At 37.1% G+C, this 21,565-nt stretch overlaps 1 protein-coding gene across 1 annotated transcript in view; it reads right to left on the reverse strand.

The window, feature by feature from the left end:
• Positions 1–7,565: 7,565 nt before the first annotated feature.
• The window catches only part of HEATR5A (HEAT repeat containing 5A), a 54,089-nt gene continuing 40,089 nt past the window's right edge, over positions 7,566–21,565 (reverse strand). Inside the window, exons 25-36 of the mRNA XM_069858387.1 lie at positions 21,236–21,417; positions 19,658–19,726; positions 19,079–19,258; positions 17,441–17,675; positions 16,735–16,983; positions 16,516–16,643; positions 15,530–15,677; positions 14,552–14,824; positions 12,021–12,245; positions 10,955–11,106; positions 9,511–9,724; positions 7,566–9,232 (exon numbers count right to left, since the gene is read on the reverse strand). Coding sequence (XP_069714488.1) covers positions 8,931–9,232; positions 9,511–9,724; positions 10,955–11,106; positions 12,021–12,245; positions 14,552–14,824; positions 15,530–15,677; positions 16,516–16,643; positions 16,735–16,983; positions 17,441–17,675; positions 19,079–19,258; positions 19,658–19,726; positions 21,236–21,417 — 2,357 coding nt within the window. The 3' untranslated portion in view covers positions 7,566–8,930. The remainder of the gene's footprint in view (positions 9,233–9,510; positions 9,725–10,954; positions 11,107–12,020; positions 12,246–14,551; positions 14,825–15,529; positions 15,678–16,515; positions 16,644–16,734; positions 16,984–17,440; positions 17,676–19,078; positions 19,259–19,657; positions 19,727–21,235; positions 21,418–21,565) is intronic.

Here is a 21,565-nt window from a genome sequence, read left to right on the forward strand (position 1 = left end):
CTGTCTTGTTACAATGTTAATTACTGAGAATTTATTCATCGGTTCTAGTGATATAGTTAGAACAGGAATCAACAGTGACTGAATTGTTGTTCAGCTAAGAAATAGTATGGTCTTGGACTTAAAAAAGGGAAAATTTTAAAAGCTGAACCACTTCATAATATTCGTTCTGGTGTGTAACAACTCCATTATCAAGGTCAGTTCATTGACCCTGGAGTAGCTGTGAATGAATTCAGGGGCTTTGATTTCTAGTGAACATATGCTACTGAGCAGCTATTGGGATTTCTTAACCAGATAACCTGTGCCACACATACCTTGTTTGCATCACAATAGTCCAGCTGGCCTTGATATATTTCTATCAAAGTCAATTAAACTGGCACTTTGCAAATAATTAGACACTCTCAGGCAGGGGTGGAGAAGAACAAGGGCACAACAATATTCAGTCTTCACAGAAAATTTTCTCTGGCAGTTCCATGATTTGTTTCCGATAGCCCTTCCTCCCAGGAAGGGTGACAAGCACATTTATTTGCGCTTTTGAAAATCAGTTCCCCTCTTAGGCCCTACTTTGTGAAGACTGTGTTATCAGCAGCTTCCATTTCTTCAGAACTGGGGAGTAAGGACAAGCTATATTGAAAGGCTGAAGGTATTGATGCTCTTTCCCCTGGCCTGAAGGAACTGAGCTGCTGCCAACAGTTACAGGAAGTTGGCAATTCCCTGGGATCATGATAACCAGAAACCAGTACATACATTCTGGTCCATCTACCTGCCCTAAATACTAATTGGTCATTGACAATGACAAAAGCTTCCCAACTGTCTCCGCATTCTCTCTGGCCTGTGCATGCTCTCCAAGGAATGATCTTCTTTTCCAAAGACTACACACCAGTTCAGGTAAAAATCCTAATCTAGGAACAGTGGTGAAAATTTTGCAATTCAAGTAACTCCTTATAAGTAAATTCAAAATCTTTTAGTGAAAACATACAAAGAGCGCATGCATAGATGCTGCAACCAACATGGAAAAGGCCATGGACACTAGAGTGCGTCTGCTGTTGCAGCTGATGAGTTACATCATTTCAAACTTGTCTTCCTACTTTACATACTATTTAATAATTTTCTTTTTTTTGTGTGGAACAACACTGCTTTCTGATGAAGTTTCTGTCATCATGGTAACTGTTTTCATGGATTACTTGGAGATCATATGGAATGCGATCCAATTGTGGTTGCTATGCATATTTTGTTAATAGGAATAGAGTCCCAGTAGTGCATGTAAGTAACTCTGCATTATTCTTTATAGTGATGTCATTAGCTTGTCTCATCCTGTAATAAAAAGTGGAGAATGTTAGAAATCAGAGTAGTTTCATTTGTAAAATATTGTATAGGACTCCAGTCAGCTATTAAGCTATGATATCTCACACAGGCTGTTTTGAAGCATGCATCTTGTTTTTCTTCCCCCTTCCTTCCTCTCTCTGTCCTGTTGTAATCCTTCAGCATTTGTTTGATTTGAAAAATAATCCCTCAAGAATGTTGTTGCTTCCTCTGCAGCCTTTGTATTTGCTCCTTTCCTCCTGCTTTTCTGTCTGGCCTGCCTCATCGTCACAGCAGCCTCTCTTGCTTCACTGTCTGAAGCGTATTGCCCTCTAGCACTTGTACCCAGCAGAAATTATTCAGAAAGTCATGGCTGGGTGTTGGCTACATGAAGGCAAGAAAGACAACCAGAAAAGGTCTCTAACAGTGAGTTGCACATAGTTCTGGGATATTAGCATGAACAGAAGCTGGATTTTAAATACTGCCTCAGTTCTTGCACTTACTAGAAATACACAGGTATGAAAAACAAGTGAAACAGATTTTGGGGCAGCCTGTGTAGCCTTGGTGCAGCATACACCTGGGGAGTCAGGAGAGAAACACTGACAGTTAATATATTCATTAGCTCCTGAAGGAGATAATTATGGCACTGAAGGCCATTCCTTTAATGCCTAAACCAAGCCAGTGATGAAAACAGTTTTACCAGCTGTAAAGTGGATCCAGCCAAGATGTACCGCAGCCTGGAACAGCCAGTTTCCACAGGCAGTATCAGGCACTTTGTGAGCTGCTGTCTCCTCTCACTGATGTATCAAAGTCACTGGAAATTCTTGGCGAGTTTTGTATAATGGAAATAAATAGTGACATAAATACACAAAGGTAGTCCGTCATATGAACAGGTGTTGCAGCCATGCTTGCCACTTCAAGCTTGACAAAGAGGCAAGTTCCTTCTCCCTCTTCCCTTTCCTACTTGCAGAAGCTTTGCAGTAGTCATCTCGTCTTCCAAATCTGCTTCTGTGGTCTCTCTGCGCAAGAGCCAGTACATCCAACAGCCTCTCCTCTTCTGTCTTGGCCAGAAAAGCTCCAAGGAGTCTTCATGAATGGCTGCTCCTTATCCTAAATCATTGCAGTTCATGCTTCTGATTGTTGCTGCAAGTGCTCAGAACTGAGCAGAACAGTGCATGAGTAAGTATGCATGGGAAGGCAGGCTTCAGCAACTGCTGCTCTGAAGGACGCCAAGGAAGGTATTGTAGCACAGTCCAATGTGAGGAAGAGCTCACTTCTATGTATCCCTTGGATTTATCCACTTTGTCTAGTTGCATTTGGCTACCAACAGCCTCAGCATGGATCCAGGCCACCAGCAGTTATTGAGGAACACACATACCCACAACTTAGCCTTTGGCAGCAGAGGTAGCTGCATAATCCAGTGGGATCCCAGAACAGGCACCAGTGTGAGCAGGCTCTTAAAGGAACCTGCTAGAAAGGTAGGAAATTGCTTGCTTGGAAAAACTCATAGTTTACCCAGGTTCACCTGCCCTCAGACAGACCAAACTAGTTTGGTAGTTCACAACGTGCTTCCTGATTGTCTTTTTTCCCTATACCTAGGTTAGTAGTATGGCCTTCTGCCATGTTTCCAAGGCTGTGTGAGAGAATCGGGACAGAAGGCTGCAAGCCTTTAAGCCCCGAGGGTCCACCTGCCTCTGTGTTTACTGTATGGTTTAGAGGACATGTAGAACTACAGATACGTTGGGGCTCCAAACCAAGACCACTCATTCCTGCATACTTCTCTTAAACCAGCTTGAGAAGTCTTGTTTTGCAAAAGTAAATTATTCCCAGATTTGTTTGCTTCAAAAGGGAACTAGGAGGAATACGGAATAAAAAAGCCCATCTACTGTCCCACCCGCTCCCTGACCACGTTACTGTGTCATTTGACTCTCTGACAGCCAAACACGAGATTGCATCATGCCTCAGACTGACAAAACATTCTCTTCTACTACCCTCCTTCATCCCATCCTTGCTCATTTAATAAATACAGTTGATATAGTATCATAAAAGAAAACCTGATTTTCTTTTTCTATAGGCAAATTCTTTTATTCCTCTAACTGAATTTTGGGTAAATTTGGTGGCAACAGCTTGAAGCAGTTATCCTTGTGCCTGTGTTTCCTGTAAAACATGCATATATCTGTGACAACTTTTTCTTGGTGTTTGGCACGGACCTTACATGAGGGAGGATGAGGTTAAGAGCATTTGCTTTCATAATGATAGGTTGTATTTTCAAATTGCATAATATTTCTATTTTTAGATAGAAATCAGAATTGTTTCCAGAATCCCTGAGGCCTTAGGGTTTGTATGTCTCATACAAACCCTCCTTTTCTTGCAGAAAAGTGTACTGAGAACTGAGGTACTAGGCAGAAAATAAATGCTTACAAAAATACCATAATAAAAATCTATCCCAGAGAAGATTATAATAAAAAAAAAAAATCCACTAGTAGCAACAGGGAATTTCAGCAATTCTGTACTGCATTGGGAGTTAGATAATTTACATAAATTTTAATACAGGAATATTAGCATTCATTTTAAAAATATCCAATTTGAGGCTAAATGATTGCAATTCATACTGCAGTAGCTTAGAAAAGGATTTTATCAATATTTCCATTACTATATCTCGCGTCTTACTAGCAGCTGTCAGAGACAGGCTTTCTTCATCTCCAAACCTCTCTACATATACAAACAAAAAGCTTTTCTGTGCGATAACCAGACAAAGTGACACATATTTGTACACTGCGAGCAGGCTTTGCTGTGGCTGGTACTCGTCCTTTCAATCGGTTTCCTCCTGCAAGTGTTGCCATTGAGCAGCTGGAGCACTCGCATGAAGAGGATTTCATGCCATGTTCTACCTCCTAGAATTGAATTCTGTGCTTCAGATGACTGGGACCATAGAAAGGGGAATAGGACCATAGAGCAAATAGATATTCAGCTGCAGAGTGAGTGAAATTTGATTAATCTACCCCAGATCACTTCCCTTTTGCTATACTTAGACGTCACTTCCCCTTTCATTGTTATATGTAATAAACCATTTAATCCCCGGAGAATCCAGAGAACATTTTAAAAAAAAAAAAAAAAAGAAAAAATCTATGTATTTCCAAACCAAATGAGAACCTCACAAAATCACAAAATTCTGGAGAGGCTGGTGGTGTAGCACTGGCATGTTTACTGTTCCCTTGCACAGATAACATAATTTATCAAATGCATCCGTTTTATTTTATTCTACATAATCATTTCAGTACTCATTATCAAAGAATACATTAGGGGCTGGTAAAGCATGTCATATCTGGTCAAAGATGCTTTTTCGTTTTTATATATTGAAGCTATACCCCACTGTCATTAAATAGCCTAAGCATATGTAACAATGAACTGCTTGTTACACACTTCAGCTAATTGAATTGGAGCCCTGTGTGAAATGTCATCTACAGCAACAGCTCTGATGTTGCTCAGACAAGAGTGCTATGGACAAATCTGAGCGTTTTTTAACACTTGGCTGCACGAAAATAGAGTCTATTTATTGGCTGGTTTTGAGGACTGGACCTTGCAACTCAACCACTGTTTCCTGACATCTTTATTTTACAAGAAACTTCACTTGTCAATGCGCAATCAAGCCAAGTGGGTTTCTCAAATGCAAAAAGCAATGTCTAGGAATGCCCACGGGATCAAAGCTGCTGAGCGCTAGCCAAGCACTGCCAACATCAAGCTACATGGGACTGATTCTTCCTGTGTTTTTTCACACCACAGTGTAGGGGAGTAGAAGAATAATCTACCTCACTATGTGTTCCTTTACGCAAAAACTGAACAGAGTGTTAATTTTCTAAGGATTTTTTCCCTTGCTCTCTTGCTTTGCCTGAAATATTATTGACCAAATTTTTCAACTGGAAGAAAACACAAGAAGTTTATTAGTAGAGGCCTTGACTGATTTAAACCACTGTTGGTTAGGGAACAATATGCTCTTGTAGGAAAAAGCTTCTGACTTGCTGTTTACTGATAAAATACAGTTACATTACAGAAGGTGAAACCAAAAAATATATACCTAGCAGTGAGACCCAGGATGAAGCCTTAGAAGTGGCTGGCACGCTGACCCCTCAGAGTTGCTGCCACAGATATATCCAACTTCATTCAACTTAAAACTACATTGAAATTCCACTGAAGTAGCTACTTGACCTCCACTAAGTAGTGTTACTATTACTTCTGATAAACCAGTAAACTATCCTAGATCACTCCACTCCTCCTGCAATCACAACTCACATTACCACTGTGTCAGTTTTGGGGAAAAAAAATCCCTTTACAAACTCCAATTAACCAACTTTTATTAATAAAACCCTGCTATGCATTTGGTAACCCAGTTTTGTGGTGCTATGTGCATTGTTTGATGCTTCTTTCAGCCTGAGGGTTGCTGCACCTTGGAACACAGCAGATCAGTCCCAACCTAAGCAAGATTATTAGAAATGCTGCTTATTCACCTAGAGTGCTACTGACTTGTATCTGATTAAAAACAACCCCGTCCCAGCTGCGTGATTGTTTTACATGATTTTGACTAATTCTGTTTTGTTGCAGTCAACAGAAATTTGCCTGCAAATAACTTTTGCATGACACTTAAAATTCACATTCTGGGACGTACCCATATTTTTATATGTATACACCTCAGGTTAGGCATAGCAGGACCTTTTGCCACACTAAAACATTAAACTTCCTAAATAAGCAGTGGAAATTACGAAGCAAATACTCATGCAGGCCATATGCTTCATTGCAAATAAATTCACTGGAAGAAAACTTACCAGTGCTTGTACAGAAATGGCAAGAAAAACAATCAGCATGGAGGCATGGGACACAGGGAGCAGTAGGGGTAAAGTGAGACTTTGGTTTATGGCTAAACATACATTTGGCTCTTTTTGTTTGGCTAAACGTTCGTTGCTTGAATGTCAAGCAATGCCTTAAAAAATGAAGAGTGGTACTGAACCCAAAACTGCTCTGTGGTCTTACTTATTTCTCCTGCAAAAAAAAGAATTTTATGCAAGTTCCTTGTAAATAAACAAGATATCTGATCTCTAAAAGCCAAATTCTTTTCATAACTGAAACAAGATTGTAAGAGTAATTTATAAAGTCTTAAGTGAGTATATTTATTCACGTGATCCAACTTGTTTTAAGTGTACATAATAAAGCAGAACTTGGGCACAGGTATTTTTGCTAGGTGGATAAACTAATTACCTTGATAAATTAAGGTCACATATATGTCCCAATTTGAAGCAGACATTAAAAATTAATAATGATTCTCTTTATTTAATCTGCTTTTTCCTTCTGCATTTAGAATACACGGATATGTTGAAAATAGTACTTTTTGACATATGGCTACAAGACTTAGACTAAGAATCATCAAATCACATTATTACAGTGTTTTTCAGGGACTCAGATTTGAACTACTACAACGAGATCCTCTAAGAAATCTTGGACTAAGCTCTTCTAAACTTCAGTTTTTGGCTTTTAACAGTTTTGCTTGGTGCTCTTGCAACTTGAGCATGCTTCTTGAAAGTTTTTGAGCAAAGTAAGATTTCATCATAGTATTATCAACATTGAAAATGTCAGTGGAAAAAAAAAAGGTTAGTGCTGTTCTTATACAGTACAGAAATGAAACAAGTAGTTACATAGACTTGCAGCAGCTAAATTTCTTAGCAATATTTTTGGCTGCTTTGAGAGTAAACGTGACATGAGTTTTATTTAAAAGTATGAATTCTCATAAGAATCTCTATGATTTTCCAAAAGTGGCCTTAGGAAGCAAAAATAAGGAACATACCCAGTAAGCTTTGAAGGGAAAAATAACGAGATAAAAAATTAAAGGTAAGTAACTGCCAAATAATGTAAATCCCTATCAACACAGCAAACAGCTGCAGATTTGACTGCAATGAAGAGGCGGAACAAAGAACTTGTGGCTCTCTGGGGAAAGATGGAAGGCACCTCAACACAGTTCACAAAATTCAGCATTTGGCACAGAGCAGGTATTTTACACATATAAAGCCTATCATCTACCTGATCCTATTTATTTATCCATTGTGCTATACAGAACGAAGGACGACCCGCAGTGTTGAGTCATAGACCTTGGTGCATCCAGCCCAAAACTTTCTTATTTGTTTACTTGTGGCAGCACACCAATATTTTCTTTCTGTTACGGAAGTCCTTAGAGCTCCTCTGCATTGGGTGAAATGAATAAGACAAATCTTACGTGAAGAAAATTAGCTTTATTTATGTAAATTAGAAAAATGAATTGTTAGAACTTTGGTCAAATGGTTAATTCTGTATAATTTACAATTATATTTATATATAAAACTTACAATAAAACTTACAATAAAATACAGTACATCACACTTTTCCTGAGTCACGGTGCGTTTCTCAGTTCTGTAAATCTTTTTTTTTTCCCTCTTTCTTTTAAAGTAATTAGATTCCAGAAGGAAATGCTATTCTCAGTTTGATATTGTTTGGTTTAGATAATACTGGTATTAAGAAAGAAGTCAGTACACTACATGTAGAAAATACTTTATAGCCATTGCCATTTTGATAGTTATTTTTCTATATTAAAAATATGTTCCTTGAGAAAAATGTTAATTAAATACTTCTTTTTATGAGTTTGTCGCACTTTATTTGACATAAGACAAGCTGACTTCAAATATGTTCATCTCTCATTGCAGAGATACGTAAATTCAGGTTATATATATACATGTATATATAACCGATCATTTAAAGATCAGGGAACACACATCCAGATAGAGCAGACGTCTGAATTGAGGCACAGTTTATTAAAATTGCTGTCCTATTCTGGACAAGATAGGAAAGCTTCAATTGCCTGGCTAGCATAATATAAAATGAACAGGTATACATCCTGAAAAGTCAGACTATGTCAAACAAGCAGCAAGGCACCAAGCCTGCAGATACTTACGTTTGCATAATAGCCCCACTGTGTAAAGCACTACGGAGTCCTCAGTAAAGGAGCATTGCAGGGTTGTATTTAATAACACCGTTAAATGTTGGCCAGCTCAAGAAGTTATTAGGATTAAAGCTATCAATATTACGTTTATCGAGTTGGATTTTTTTCAGATCAACAATAACCTACTGTAAGGCTTACAAGGATATTTAATCTGTTTACTTAATGATGCAGTCTGTTAAATTAGTAATTAGGATAGATTACAACCTGCAAGTAAATTTATGTCCCAGTTAAATCCAAAAATCAATTAGGGTAACTTGTTTTTGGCAAGCATTGATTTAAAACAAAATTAATTTTACTTAATGGTTGAATGTGGGCAGCTATGGTAAAGTTCACTATAGTTTTTTAATATAGACATGTGCATTTCTGGTATTTTGGTCCAAAATAATCCAAAATACAGAGTAGATGAATGCTGATAGATTTATTCATAGTTTTTAGAGGTGTTTAAGAAGCCTTATGCTAACAGAAAGTCATCTAGAGATTCGCTTTCTCTTAAAAACTTTCTGTAATAATTCAGTGCAAACTGAAATATATAAGAAAACTCACAGCAAATTAGAAATTAAAATTAATTTTTGCTGTTGATATCAAAGTGCCTAAAATGGTAATATGAGATTTTTTAAAGAAAATTGGTCTTTAGCTGAATGCTTGAACTTTTCCCAGGATTCTTTGCATGTTTAGCTGTCTTCACTTTGATGCTTTCTTGATTGCCTTTTATAGCTGACTCAAGCCTGGCTTTCATTGTTGGAGAAGCAGCAATTAGTTTTTTAAAAACTGATGAGTACTGTGGACCAATCTGCATCAGATTTTGCAGAGCAAACTCATGTAGATTTTTTGCTGAGTTTGTAGCAGAAACCAGGGCATTTTCATCCAAAAGAAAGGAAATGAGGATGGGAAGAAGGCAGGACACCAAGTGAGCACCTATAAACGTTGAAAACACAACTTAAACACACACTTCTTAAAAACAGCTTCAAATTCTAAGTAGAAGTATTTATCAAAATTAACATTTAACACAAACTATAAAGCTGCAAATGTTATTTGAACTGCACAGTAAAAAGCACCACCATTCTTCTCAGCCGTTTTGTTACCAATTAAGTGTTCTGGACTAGATTCTTAGTGGTTGTTTTGTTTTAATTTGCTACCTATGGCAACTTTCAGCATGTCTAATGTTCTGGATACTAGGAGAGGAAGTAACTTACGGTGTTCTTCCTCAGCAGCAGCTGTAAGAGCTGTAATCACCTTTATTCCCTCCTGAATGACTTGAAGTTCAGCAGCATTTTCAGGTTTAGCTTTTTCTGTTTCCTGCAGTTTTCCCACAATGGATGGTGCTAAAGAATGAATATAAGGATATGACACAGTTTTGTTTGGATGCTGAAAGATGGAGTGCAGCAGCTGGTAGCACTTATACTGTACCTAAAGGGAAAATCAAATTTGTAATTACAAAGTGTTAGACTTAAAAATACACGTCGAAGTGTTTTAAAACTCATAGCTTGTCAGATAGAATTTTAGAGAGGGGGAAAAAGTGCCTCACAGCATGAAAATTCATCAAGTTGCAGACCTTTAATGCATAATAGTTTACAGAAGCATTGTAACTTGTAATCAAACTATTAAGAAACTGGATCATGCTTCCTGTTTCTCTCCACTGGGTCCCACATCTTCCTACATTTTCGAGTTATGGAAAATACATGATTTTTGTGTGAAGATTACGTCTTTGAACAGTTTTGAAAACATACTTTTTTGTTGTTGTTGCAAAAAATACAGGTAACTGAAAACAGATGCTTAAAATGTAAGTGTTACATCTGTTCAACTGTAGGCACAATTTGAAAAAGCCCCAGCTGGTGCAAGTAGCTTGCATGTCCTTAGAAGTCAATAGGATCAAAACTGTCAAGATCCCACATAATTTCTGAAAGGATGGGATGCCTCAACACTTGGATACAATTTGTAAATCTTCCTGCAGTCATATTTGGCATCCTCAGTTTTCTATCAGTGGAAACCATTGCTTATAACACTAGAAATGTACTGAAATAAGTGAAAAACTACTTTCCTACAGATATTTCTCAAGTTAAAGGTAACTGTTTAATTTTTTGTTACTACAAGAATATACAGACAAAATACAAGAAAACCAGTTCACAGTGAATTCTCAGAAAAACATGAAATCTAATATATGTTATTTTCGGTGCTGGACCTTCAGACTGAAGAAGCCACTGTCCCAGCTCCTAGAAAAGCTATTTGTATCTGCAATGATACATTTTTTTTTTTGATGAGGAGTAACAGATGAACTGTGGCGCCACAGTCTAAGGCAACTAAATAAAAATACTGATAATATATTGAGGAAAGCGTTAATCCAGTTCAATATGCTGCCTCCAGCAGTGGCCAGGAGCTGATGCCTATGGGACAGCAGAAATTCTGTAGTGGAACTTCTTCAGCTCCCAAAGATGCAAAGCTAATGGATTTCCCTGATAAACTGCACTGCTGAAAATATTCTTGCTAACTTCTTCAAACTGTATTTTAAAATACAACAGGTACAGTCAGAACAGAATTAACTGGAATCAACACACTGGACAAGTGAAACAACTGAACAGAAAATAAGCTAAAATCCATTTCACATGATACTGATATTCTTATAACTTCACCAGTACTTACAAGAGGATCTTTTGAGTCAAGCACTATTTTAAACTTCTCAATACAACGCTTTTGAAGGCACTCTATGGCAGTAACCTCTGGACTGGTAGACATAACAAATACAGTAACAGCAGTGAGCAGGCTAACTTCATCGAGTTCTTGCAGAAGCCCATCTATTAGCAATAAAGTAAGCAGTGTGTTACATTGGCAGTAAAAAGTAATTCTATGAATTCAAGTGTTACAAAGAGGTGGAATAGAAATATCAATGTCTATGTTTCTTTCGGAATCTCTTTTTTTCAAAGAGCTGACATACTCTGATGCTGATAAGGCCTTGTATTACGATAAAAGCCAAGGGCAAAGTGTGAATTCAAGAGCGGTTATATGCATATTTAGAAATAACAGCATACTCCAATTCCATTGTTCCTCTGTATAAAGTACAATAAGTATCTCTGAAGAGCTGGTATACCATATTAGAGTAAAACCTATTTTGAGAATTATATAACATTTGCATTAAGAACGCATATTCTTTTGCTATAACTTAAAAAAAAAGGCACTACAAACATAAGTTCCATCAACAAATTACAAGTTAGAGTTTAAACATAAGGAATTGTTAAAGCACTACAAACTTGAGAAACTGAAGCAGCAGCATGCAGAAAACTAACTTTAAGACAAACATATTTTTTCTTGAACTACCATTTTAATACCCCTTGCTTCAATACAGACACTAATTCTTTGTGGAGAATCTGCATGCAGTACAGTGGTCTTTTACGCTCATCTGTACACTGAAGCCATAAATCTTGTTTATTCCATTGTACTGTGTAATTACATGGTGGCATTACATAATACAAAGGTAACCCTGCAATCCCACATTTATACCTTTACAGATGATGACTTCTTACATGAAATGTAAGGACGAGATTGCACTACAGTTTCAACAGTATTTGGTAGCAGCTAATTCTCCTGTGATTAAGATATTACTCTCTTTTTAAGACGTGCATGGATTTAATTTAAATAAAATCAAACAGATTTTCACCCAAACATTTTTGTTTTGTTTTTTTAAACACACAACCCCAAAATTTGTGCTTACCTTGATCCCAGCAGTCAAGCACTGTGATGAAAGCGCTACGTAGAAGATCAGTCCAAGCAGTCCGACTCTTCTCTGCTCGAGCCATCGGAGAAGACAAGAGTCCTTTAAGAGCTTGTAGAGATGCAGCAACCGTCAAAGGTAACTGTCCATCTCGCAATTTCACAGCAGTTTCTTTAAGTACTCCAATAATTAGGTACAAGACAGTAGGAAGAACTGAAACACTTCCTGTAAAACACAGCAAATTCACTTCACAGAAATTTAAAAAAAACTCAAGTACCTTTTACATTTAAAAAAATGAAGCCATTTTCTTGGATTATCTTTTTTATTTATAACTTATAATTTTAAATCATTTATGTGAATGCGGAGACGCTGCTAATCTGAAGAAAGATTCAAAATATCACGTGACTTGCTATAGCAAGCATGGAGCCAGACTGCTTAAGTGAAGTTAAACCTTTTCCTCATTTAAATTAACATTGTATACCTTTCCTTGATGATTTTATTACACAAAGTGTGGAATATTGTCATATTCAGAGAAAAGCAAGAAGAGAAAGATACAGAACCACTGAGGAGAAGAAGAAGAGAAGCTATGGAAGAATACAAAATACTGAATTGTAGGAAACAAATTATAAGCATCTAAGCATATTTTGCAATGAAGACAATAGAATAAAGGAAATTAACTGGGTCATCACAAAACTGGTAAGAGGAAAAACTTCACTCACATGACATGTCATTAGCCAAGGATCACACTGCTCCAGGAAATCAGTAAACTCAAGAATTTAGTAATATTAATAACAACAGGAAATCAGACTAAAAATGTGTAAAAAAAAAAATCCAAAATTATAATAGAAAGCTCTAACATATTTTGGAAAAGAAGAGCTCCAAGGAGCGAAGCAGGTTGTCCCGCAGCCTACTGAACAGAATCCGATAGTTGACCCTCAAAACAAGAAACTATTAAAAAAAAATCACAGGAATAACTTGCCATAGCAGTTATTGTGTGTTCTTGTCTTTGACTCCAGCAGTAATACAGGAATTCTGCACATATTTGAGATAATCTAGAAACCTGCATAAGTGTTGCTCCTATCTTAAGTGCTGATTCAGCAAAGCACAGAGTTAAGGATACGGTTTAATATGCTTATATCCTTCCCTAATCAGCAAAATGCTTATAAGATTTTAATATACTGATGTTTATGTGAAACCTGTTGAATAACAAGGGTCTCTGCCACATGCATAAGTTTTTTTCTGAACCTGAGGACATCTACCTTCTATTTTCAAACAGCCAAGTTTCTGAAAATTGGCTGTTGGAATTTAGTAGAAAATGGAGTTCATGAGCATCATATACTTTAAAATTTTATTACGCATACAGATCATGAGAGATGCTTGAAGTAAGATACATGGTAGTCACAGGACTATAACTTCAATTACCTATTAAAAGGGGGAAAAGTGATGCAATTCCACATAGGAATTCCTTTCTCTTTGATTCTGTGAGTTGACTTCAGGAGATGCTTATTTATTCAACTCATTGTACAAACAAGCTTCAGTTCCTCATTTTAGTCACCTGACTTAAATGCTTAAGTTCTCTAGTGTAAAGATCCCATCTGGTCTGATCCTGCAAGCTGTTAGCTTGTGAAATAACTTGAACAGCTAAAGATCTATAGGGAGAAAAGAAAAATCACAAATTATTTTTCACACAAGATAGTTGCCCTCAGATCTAAATGATGCTATGTTCGTCTCCTTTTGCTTTGAACTGATACACAATGAGCTGCAGATGGAAAAGAAAACTCATATCATCACCCTATAATGATAGCAAGAACTGTGTACTATTCCATCTGGAGTATCCTATTCCCTGAGGAAGAATCTTGTAGCAAAGAACAAATTAAGAAAAAAAAGAAGAAATTTCCAGGGCTAGTAAATGCAAAAATTTGTGTGAAGTGTAACACAGATACCTAAGATGGGAACAGAGGAGTAAGGCAGAAGTGGTTTGTAGATGTGGCTGTAGTAGTACTGAAAGATCATATGTATGAATATGATATTAGTGGATAGTGGGGGGATCAGAAATGTCCTAGAATTTGGAGTGAATCCAAAATAAATAATGGATAAAAGTCAACTAATCTGAGAAATCAACCATAGCTCCTTACGGTGGTTTCCTAATGTTCAAACGACGGATTTTAGTGAAAGGTAACATGATACATTTCCCTTTTAAATTTAATTTCTGTCTGTATTATAAATTCCAGAATAGAGAACTGAAGTAAGACTACAATCATGTAACTATTGTATACTTTCCTGTACAAAATTAATCTATTAATTGCATTGCTATATGCAGGCGGAAAAGAAAAACTACTCCTTTAATTGCTTCAGGTTTGTAACTTGTTTTGTAACCTGACAAGTCAAAAAGTAATTAGAACAGGAAACTGTCACAAGCAAATCAACAAAACTTGCTGCCAGATCCAGCTGAGAAAATTAGGTAATAACAAGGGGGCTCAGAGGAGCCCAATATTCTTTCATTAATCTTTCCTTGTGATGAAACATCATACCTTCAGGAGAGCAGATTGCAGGAACATCAGAGAGAATAACTAACGCTGCTGCTACCAGTCTACTTCCATCTTCTGACAATAACAGATGTTTTCCAGATTGAACTGCAGGGCTACAAGTTAATTTAGGGTTGAGCTGGGGAAGCTGTCTGACAAGAATGCAAACACACAACTCCAGGGTTGCAAAGACTAATGATTTCCCAGGCACCAGTCCTCCTGTATCTTTGCCTTCTCCAAATTCTGGTAACGTTTCCTTTTCTGCAGCACCATCATCAACTAAAACAAAAAGGGAAAATATGGCAGAAATCTGCAGGCTGTTCCTTGTTTTCAAAAAGTTAACCTCTTCCTACTGTTTCATCACCAAGTGATAATCTTGACACATGTGTATGTGCATGCACATGTATTCTACTGGCAAACATCTACCCTTCTGAAAAATCAAACTATGCATCGATTGTCAAAAGGCAAAAACGTGTGCAACAGATTTAGACACACAACGTGCTGAGGCAACATGCCAGGATGATGTCACCTCATATAAATGCTTTGTTTCTTCTCCAAGGTTTTGCTTTTAGGAAAAGAACTTTAGGCAAGTTATAATCAGAGGTAACTAGTGGAGTCTGTCTTTTAAAAGCTGTGTGTGCTGAGTACCTCTGTTGCTCTATTGCAGCTGATCCCAGCTTTTCACTAAGACTCCTCCCCTCCTAACACCACACATGACTATCCTAGCTGCAGTTTCTCCAGTTTTCCTTCTCATTTCATGCCCTCTAGTCACCACCAAAACCAGCTGCTATGTAATGGGAATCACCCCTATTTCTTATGTCAGGCACCTGGACTGACTTAAGTAAACCAGGATTAGTCACCAACCATGAAACACTCCAGTGAAGATGCATCTTGGAATATCACCTTCAAGAATCCATTTTTTTTCCAAGAAAGAATTTATTTAACCCTGATAATATGTAGTCAGCATCTCGTACATTACTGTACCTTCTGCACTTCTCCGCTTTTCCTTCACATGTTCCTGAGCTGCAAAAAGAATCAGCCGAACCACTTCAAGGGCAGCAAGCTGAATATCAGGTGATTCTCTGGTCAGTATCAGTCGATGCAAAACATTCAGCAGCTCTACACCCAACTCCTACAGTAAAAAAAAAAATGCTTAATATATCCCCATTTTAACGCAGTAATTTTAGAAACTTGTTAATACTTGCTAAAGCAAATAGAACTACTCTTTTCAATTTCACTAAAGAACACAGCGTAACTGATACAATCACAGGAGCTGGCATTCTCTTCAGCATCTAGCTCCTAGCTCCCAGTAGCAGCAGTCCTGCCCAATTCTCACAGCAAAATAGTAATCACAGTAATTCAGAGATAAGGCACTTAAACCTACTAAAAAACCCCTAGTAATCCTACAGCTTTTTAACTCTTAAATGAGGGGATACTACATTGTATCCTTCCTACAGTATATGCATTTCCCTGGAGAGAGCACCAATAGTCAGCAGAACTTAGGCACATCCACAGGATTTAACACTTTTGCCCTGTTAGACAATTGTATGGCACATAGGATGACATAGTTTAAAGTTAAAAAAAAGGAATTTTGAAGTTACAACTTCTTCTTAGGATCACTGGTGTGTTGTGGGGTTTTTAGTTTTGATTTGTATTGGGTCTTTTTTTTGTGAATACCACTGCAAGTTTTTTTTTCTGGAATTCTATCTTTACCTGGCTCTCATCCTACTCATCTAATTACTCCTTCCTGATGAAATGTCCTCAAGTTCTCTGCCTCTCACTGTTTTCTTACAGGTTCTATATTGTGCTCTTTTTCTCTCCTAACTCTGCAGCTTTGGATTCTGGTAAAGCCTATAATTCATCCACTACTTAAGTCAGAAGATTTGTGGATATACAACAGAGAGTAGAGACACTGTTCAAACTAAAATGATGCCTTAATCCTAGAGGACTTTTGATAATTAAGACATTACCTGATCACCACCTATTTTAGACCTCGGCCATGGAACACTGAAGAGTGCCTGTAGGGCACGTAAGCAGGCAATAATGTTCTCCATTGCTGCATCTGATCGAGGAGAGCAGAGAAACTCCACACTAATTCCTGCAAGCATCAGAAGAAAAAACTCTTACATTTACTTGAAGCTTTGAACATTTTAGGTTACAGCATTTACACAGATTGTACACACACTAACCCAAAATAAGATGAAATCTGTCAGTATTCACATCCTCGGGAGATTTCACCAAGGGCCTTGTAGAAGAATCTTGACACATTGTAGTTGGGGTGACAGGTCTAGAGAGATTAGTAACTCCTTCATCAGGATCAGCAACAATGAAACCTGTGCTGGTAAGCCATAATGCTGTAGCATAAAGTATCAGTGCCCAGGAGTTGTAGTAATGAGGTCTTGCATTTTCGATAGTCTCTGCTGTATAAAATGCACCACCTACAAAAAGAGAAGTTACAGTTTAATGGACGTAATTTATTTCCAAGTACCATATTTCTCATTCTTATAAAAGGGGATTCTTCTCCTTATTGAAATTATATTTACAGTATTTTATGGATGACTTATTTAAAAAGTGTGCAATATTAAAATTGAGGCTAATGAGGGCACGTCATTTAGGTTCATTTGAAGCCAACACATTTTCATAGAATCCAATATATTTACCTTTTTCTTCTTGCAACTATAAAATTACCCCGAAACCAAGCATACCAAACAAATTACTTTTTATATCACTGAAACTTCTGTTCTCAAAAGCAGCCTTAACCTTTAGATAGGTACACGAGTACGTATATTCTCCATGCTATTTGATCTTACTGTGATCTTAACACACGTCAGCTAAGACATTAACAACATGTACTTACAAGTGACCTATGAAAATACAATTGATTTGCCTTCTTACCTTCAGCAGGTAGTTGTGATGAATATTCTGAAGGCAAAGTTAAGAGAGCAAAATCCTGAAGTGCAGCAAGCCAGAGCTTGCTTAGTGTTCCAAGATCTGCTTGTACTAAGTCCAGAAGTCCGTTGGCTGAAGATGTAACATCTCTGTAGCTTTCTTCTGCAGAGTTCACAATTTTTAAACAGTGATTGTGTGGATCACTTTGATTTTTCTGCTTCTCAACTGTAACTATGTAAACCTGTTCATATATTTGGAGAGAGATTTATGAATATTAATACTTGTAAAACTACTGTGACCGTTAGCATGACTGCCTGTTAAACAGGCATGAAGTTTCCCAGAACCTATTCCTGTGTCAAGTCCACTAGGCAAGGGTGAACAGAAACTTATTTTCTAAGCCTTCTGAATCCACTCTCTCAGATAATCTTGATGCAAGGGTCCCACCCAATAAAGGGAAACCTACTAAAATTCCTAACCATAGCTGCAGTGAACTTCTCTACTCTTAAAGATGAATATATTACTTGTCCAGCTTCCCACCATTAAACCCTGCTATAGCTACAAGGATGAAGAACTTATCATCAAATAATATACCTATAAAAATGATTCTAAACCACAGTCAAATCATTCATAAATCCTGTTTTAACTGAAGTAACACACTGCATTTGCCACCAGCTTCTCAAAATTATGTAGCAGTAAAGAATGAAGAGTGCAGTGTACGACTTTGGGTGTTCCTATCAATAGCTTAACTTTAGTGTGAGAAGGTTAATTTCCCTAGACGCCTCTGTAGTTAATCAAAAAAGACAGGCTTGAGAACGTGTCAGAGGAGCAGCCCTCTTCAGTCTCTCCAAAATGCCCCTGGAGGGAAACTCTTCTCCTCAACTATAAAGGAGATATAGGAGACCAGTTCTACTAAAGTAAAATCAGCTTTTGTAACATTTTTCCAATGGCTTTCCTATTTTGCTAATATCCTTTCTCAAGTATGGACACCAGAGGTTGGTACGTTTTTGTACAAATGTTCACATAAAGACTACCTGCTGCCCACTTTCTCCTTCAAAATAATTACCTGCTTATACAAAGAAATATCATATTAAGTACGTAACTTGCTCTTATTTAGATGCTTATCAGCAGTCAACATCCATGGTCATTATCAGTGCTTTCTAAGACACATCTAGAGAACATGTACATGGTTCACAGGTTTTTTTTTTAATACATGTAAATGCAAAGTTAGATATTTAAAACAGACATTCACCTGAGCTAACTTTAAGGACAATGCGGTACTGAACTGACATTGTTAACTTACAAGAACTAACTGTAAGAAATGAAATGCCAGTAGACAACGAGAAAAATTACATCTATTTTAAATGGGCTGTTCAGTGGACCATCATCATAGCCATCTATACCATGCAAATTTAAAAGGAATATTGAAATACTAGAACATGTGAAGAAATTAGTATTTCTTAAGCATTATAAATATTTCCTAAGGTATAGCATAACACAAACAGTTTAACTAGCAGGCTTCTGTCAAGTTTACAAAGTTCATGTACTCTTTACAGGTACCAGAGCAAACCATAGGACCAGGAACTTCTATTTAATGGAGTTCTAAGAAATTCCTGAAACCGTTCTGTTTGAAATGGTTAAACTAACCTCTGCCCAAGCTTTAAGCACAGCCAGTATTTCCATAGTTGAAGTACTTTCATTGTATTGTTGACTTTGTGCTTCTTTTCCAGCCTGTACTTTGATCAAAGAAGATACAAGCAACTGGTGAACTCTTCGGAGGTCATTAAGATCACTTACTACACCACTTGCTATCCAGGCACTACAGACCTAGCGTTGTAAAACAGAAACAGTAAGAAACAAGAGCCAAACACCACTGCATACTGGTTATTCCATCTGTAAAATGCTGTAAACCAGATTAAATTTCTATTGAGATAACTTACTCTCAGATTATAATAAACATTAAATGACATTAAAGTTCAGTGTACAATAGAAACAAAAGCCAAAAACATTACAGGGATCTCATAAATAACCGAAGTATCATCTGCTACAGAGTTTCTTTGAAGTGCATAAAATTTTTGGGTTGTTACAATACAGAGTAATGTCGATGACAGTATTTTGTGTGCATTGAGGATTTGTGACTAGGCATTTCCTTTTCCTTGCGTGGTGTATCAAACAAAAAAATTTCAGAGGGTCTATTACCTAAGACTTCTGACTTTGAACACTTGCCTGACATGCTTTTGCTGTGACATCAGGCGGAGTTTCTGGAGCAAAGGCAGGCCTAAGTGCTGCTCCAACCTAAAGAGAAGTTATACAATGTTTAATACATAGGGAGCAATTAACTAAGTAATTACTTTTCATAAGCAGGCTTTGCTTTAGTCTTCCTTTATAAGGCAGTTTCCTGTTCATTTTTCCACTGACTGTTTCAGTGAGGTTAAAGAGCAAGGAGACAATAGCAATCCTAGTTTTATTGTTTTGTTTTGTTCACACTGAAGACATAGTTCTCTTTGAAAGCAGTCTTCAAAGTTGATTCTATTTTTTGCACAGTCTAAAACTGAAACAGAAACCTCTTTCTTTCTGAACTCTTGACGTGATGAATAGCCCTCAAAAGCAAAAACAATGTTCCAGGACATGAGAGATTTGCAAGACAGGTGACGAGTGACATTTCCTTACTCAGAAAAAATACAGATTTAAGGAAGAAAACAGCTGAAGTTGGTGAACTTTGCAAAATGAAAGAAAGGGAGAGCACAAATCCCATTCACCTAATGAACAAGACACAAACATACTTACTAGGTTGCAGAGATTTTACCTACTCTCATTGTTGAAAGCTGTTTCACTAAAGGCTAATGAAAATTTCCCTCAATGCTTTAGCTGATATCTGAAAACTCAGACTTAAGTCTGATACATCTTGGGACAAAAAGTACAAAGTGTAGTACAAATATTAAAAATACAAGTTTTTAAAAATAAGTGAAAAGCAGTTGTTTTTAATGACAATTAAGGCCAGTTTCTTAAGACCCCCTAAAGCTCAAGACTGCATTTAAGGAACATTTGAACAAAATTTCAGGAAACCATTACTTAAGTCAGGAAACCCTCTATCCATCTATTTCTGCTTACTGTTATAGAAAAAAAAATTGAGAAGAAAAATACTAGATATTTAATGGCTTCCCATCTCTTCAAGTTCTATGAAACAGCTGATGAGAAGATCTACGCACAGAATTAGCAGAAACACTTTAAGGGTAGTGAAGGTTAAAAGGAGAATTACTAGCTCTAGTTGTGACCTGCTGATGGTTTTGGACAGCAAGGACAGATAACATGGTTTTTCTTCCCTTAGTAGTTCTGGGCTAGATCAAGGCATTTTTTTTCCACAAAGGAGTGGCAGTAGAATATAATTCTAATGGTAAAAGCTAGACCAAGCGGGTTAGGATGTCTTCAGTGCCAGGATCTCTCCATTCCTATGAGAGAAATTGACCCAACTGATTGAATGCCTGATAGAAACTGAAAAATGCGAGGCAGATGAGGCCTAACACAGCTGCCTGTCATATTTAATGTAAGTACAGTCTGGAATGCAAAATGATAACGACAACTTTTCTGTCAGTCTCAGCCAAGAATTATCTTGAATAGACCTTCTGAGTACAGTCCATACTCTTACCTCCCCTAGCTTATTTATTGACCAAGATCTTTGGTGTATAAAAGCTACTTATTTCTAACTGAAACATGACTCTAGCACTACACACTGCAAAAAGCAGAATTATTTTAGTGTTTAACTCTAACTCTAAACTTTTTAAAATTATTAGCAATGATGCTTACATTGGCTTGATATTGCTCCAGAATTACATGACCTGGAAACTCTGGCTCTGGAACAGCTGCAAACTTCCGAACAACAATTAGCAACATTTGAAGCCCAGAAAGACGAAGCTGATCACTGTGATCTGTGGCAGCCATAAAAGCCATGCGGATCAAGTCAGCTAAATGCAATACCAAAAAGTCATCTGAAGAGAAAACAGATATTTAAAAGAAAATAGTTTTATTAAATTCAGATTTAGACATACTATGTTTTATAAGACCGCTCCCAACATCTTCAAAATGTGTATTTCATATTTTACCTTACCAGGAATCAAGAGTTTACTTCAGGCAGCT

The sequence above is a fragment of the Phaenicophaeus curvirostris genome, chromosome 5 (assembly GCF_032191515.1).
Source record: "Phaenicophaeus curvirostris isolate KB17595 chromosome 5, BPBGC_Pcur_1.0, whole genome shotgun sequence".
NCBI lineage: Eukaryota > Metazoa > Chordata > Aves > Cuculiformes > Cuculidae > Phaenicophaeus > Phaenicophaeus curvirostris.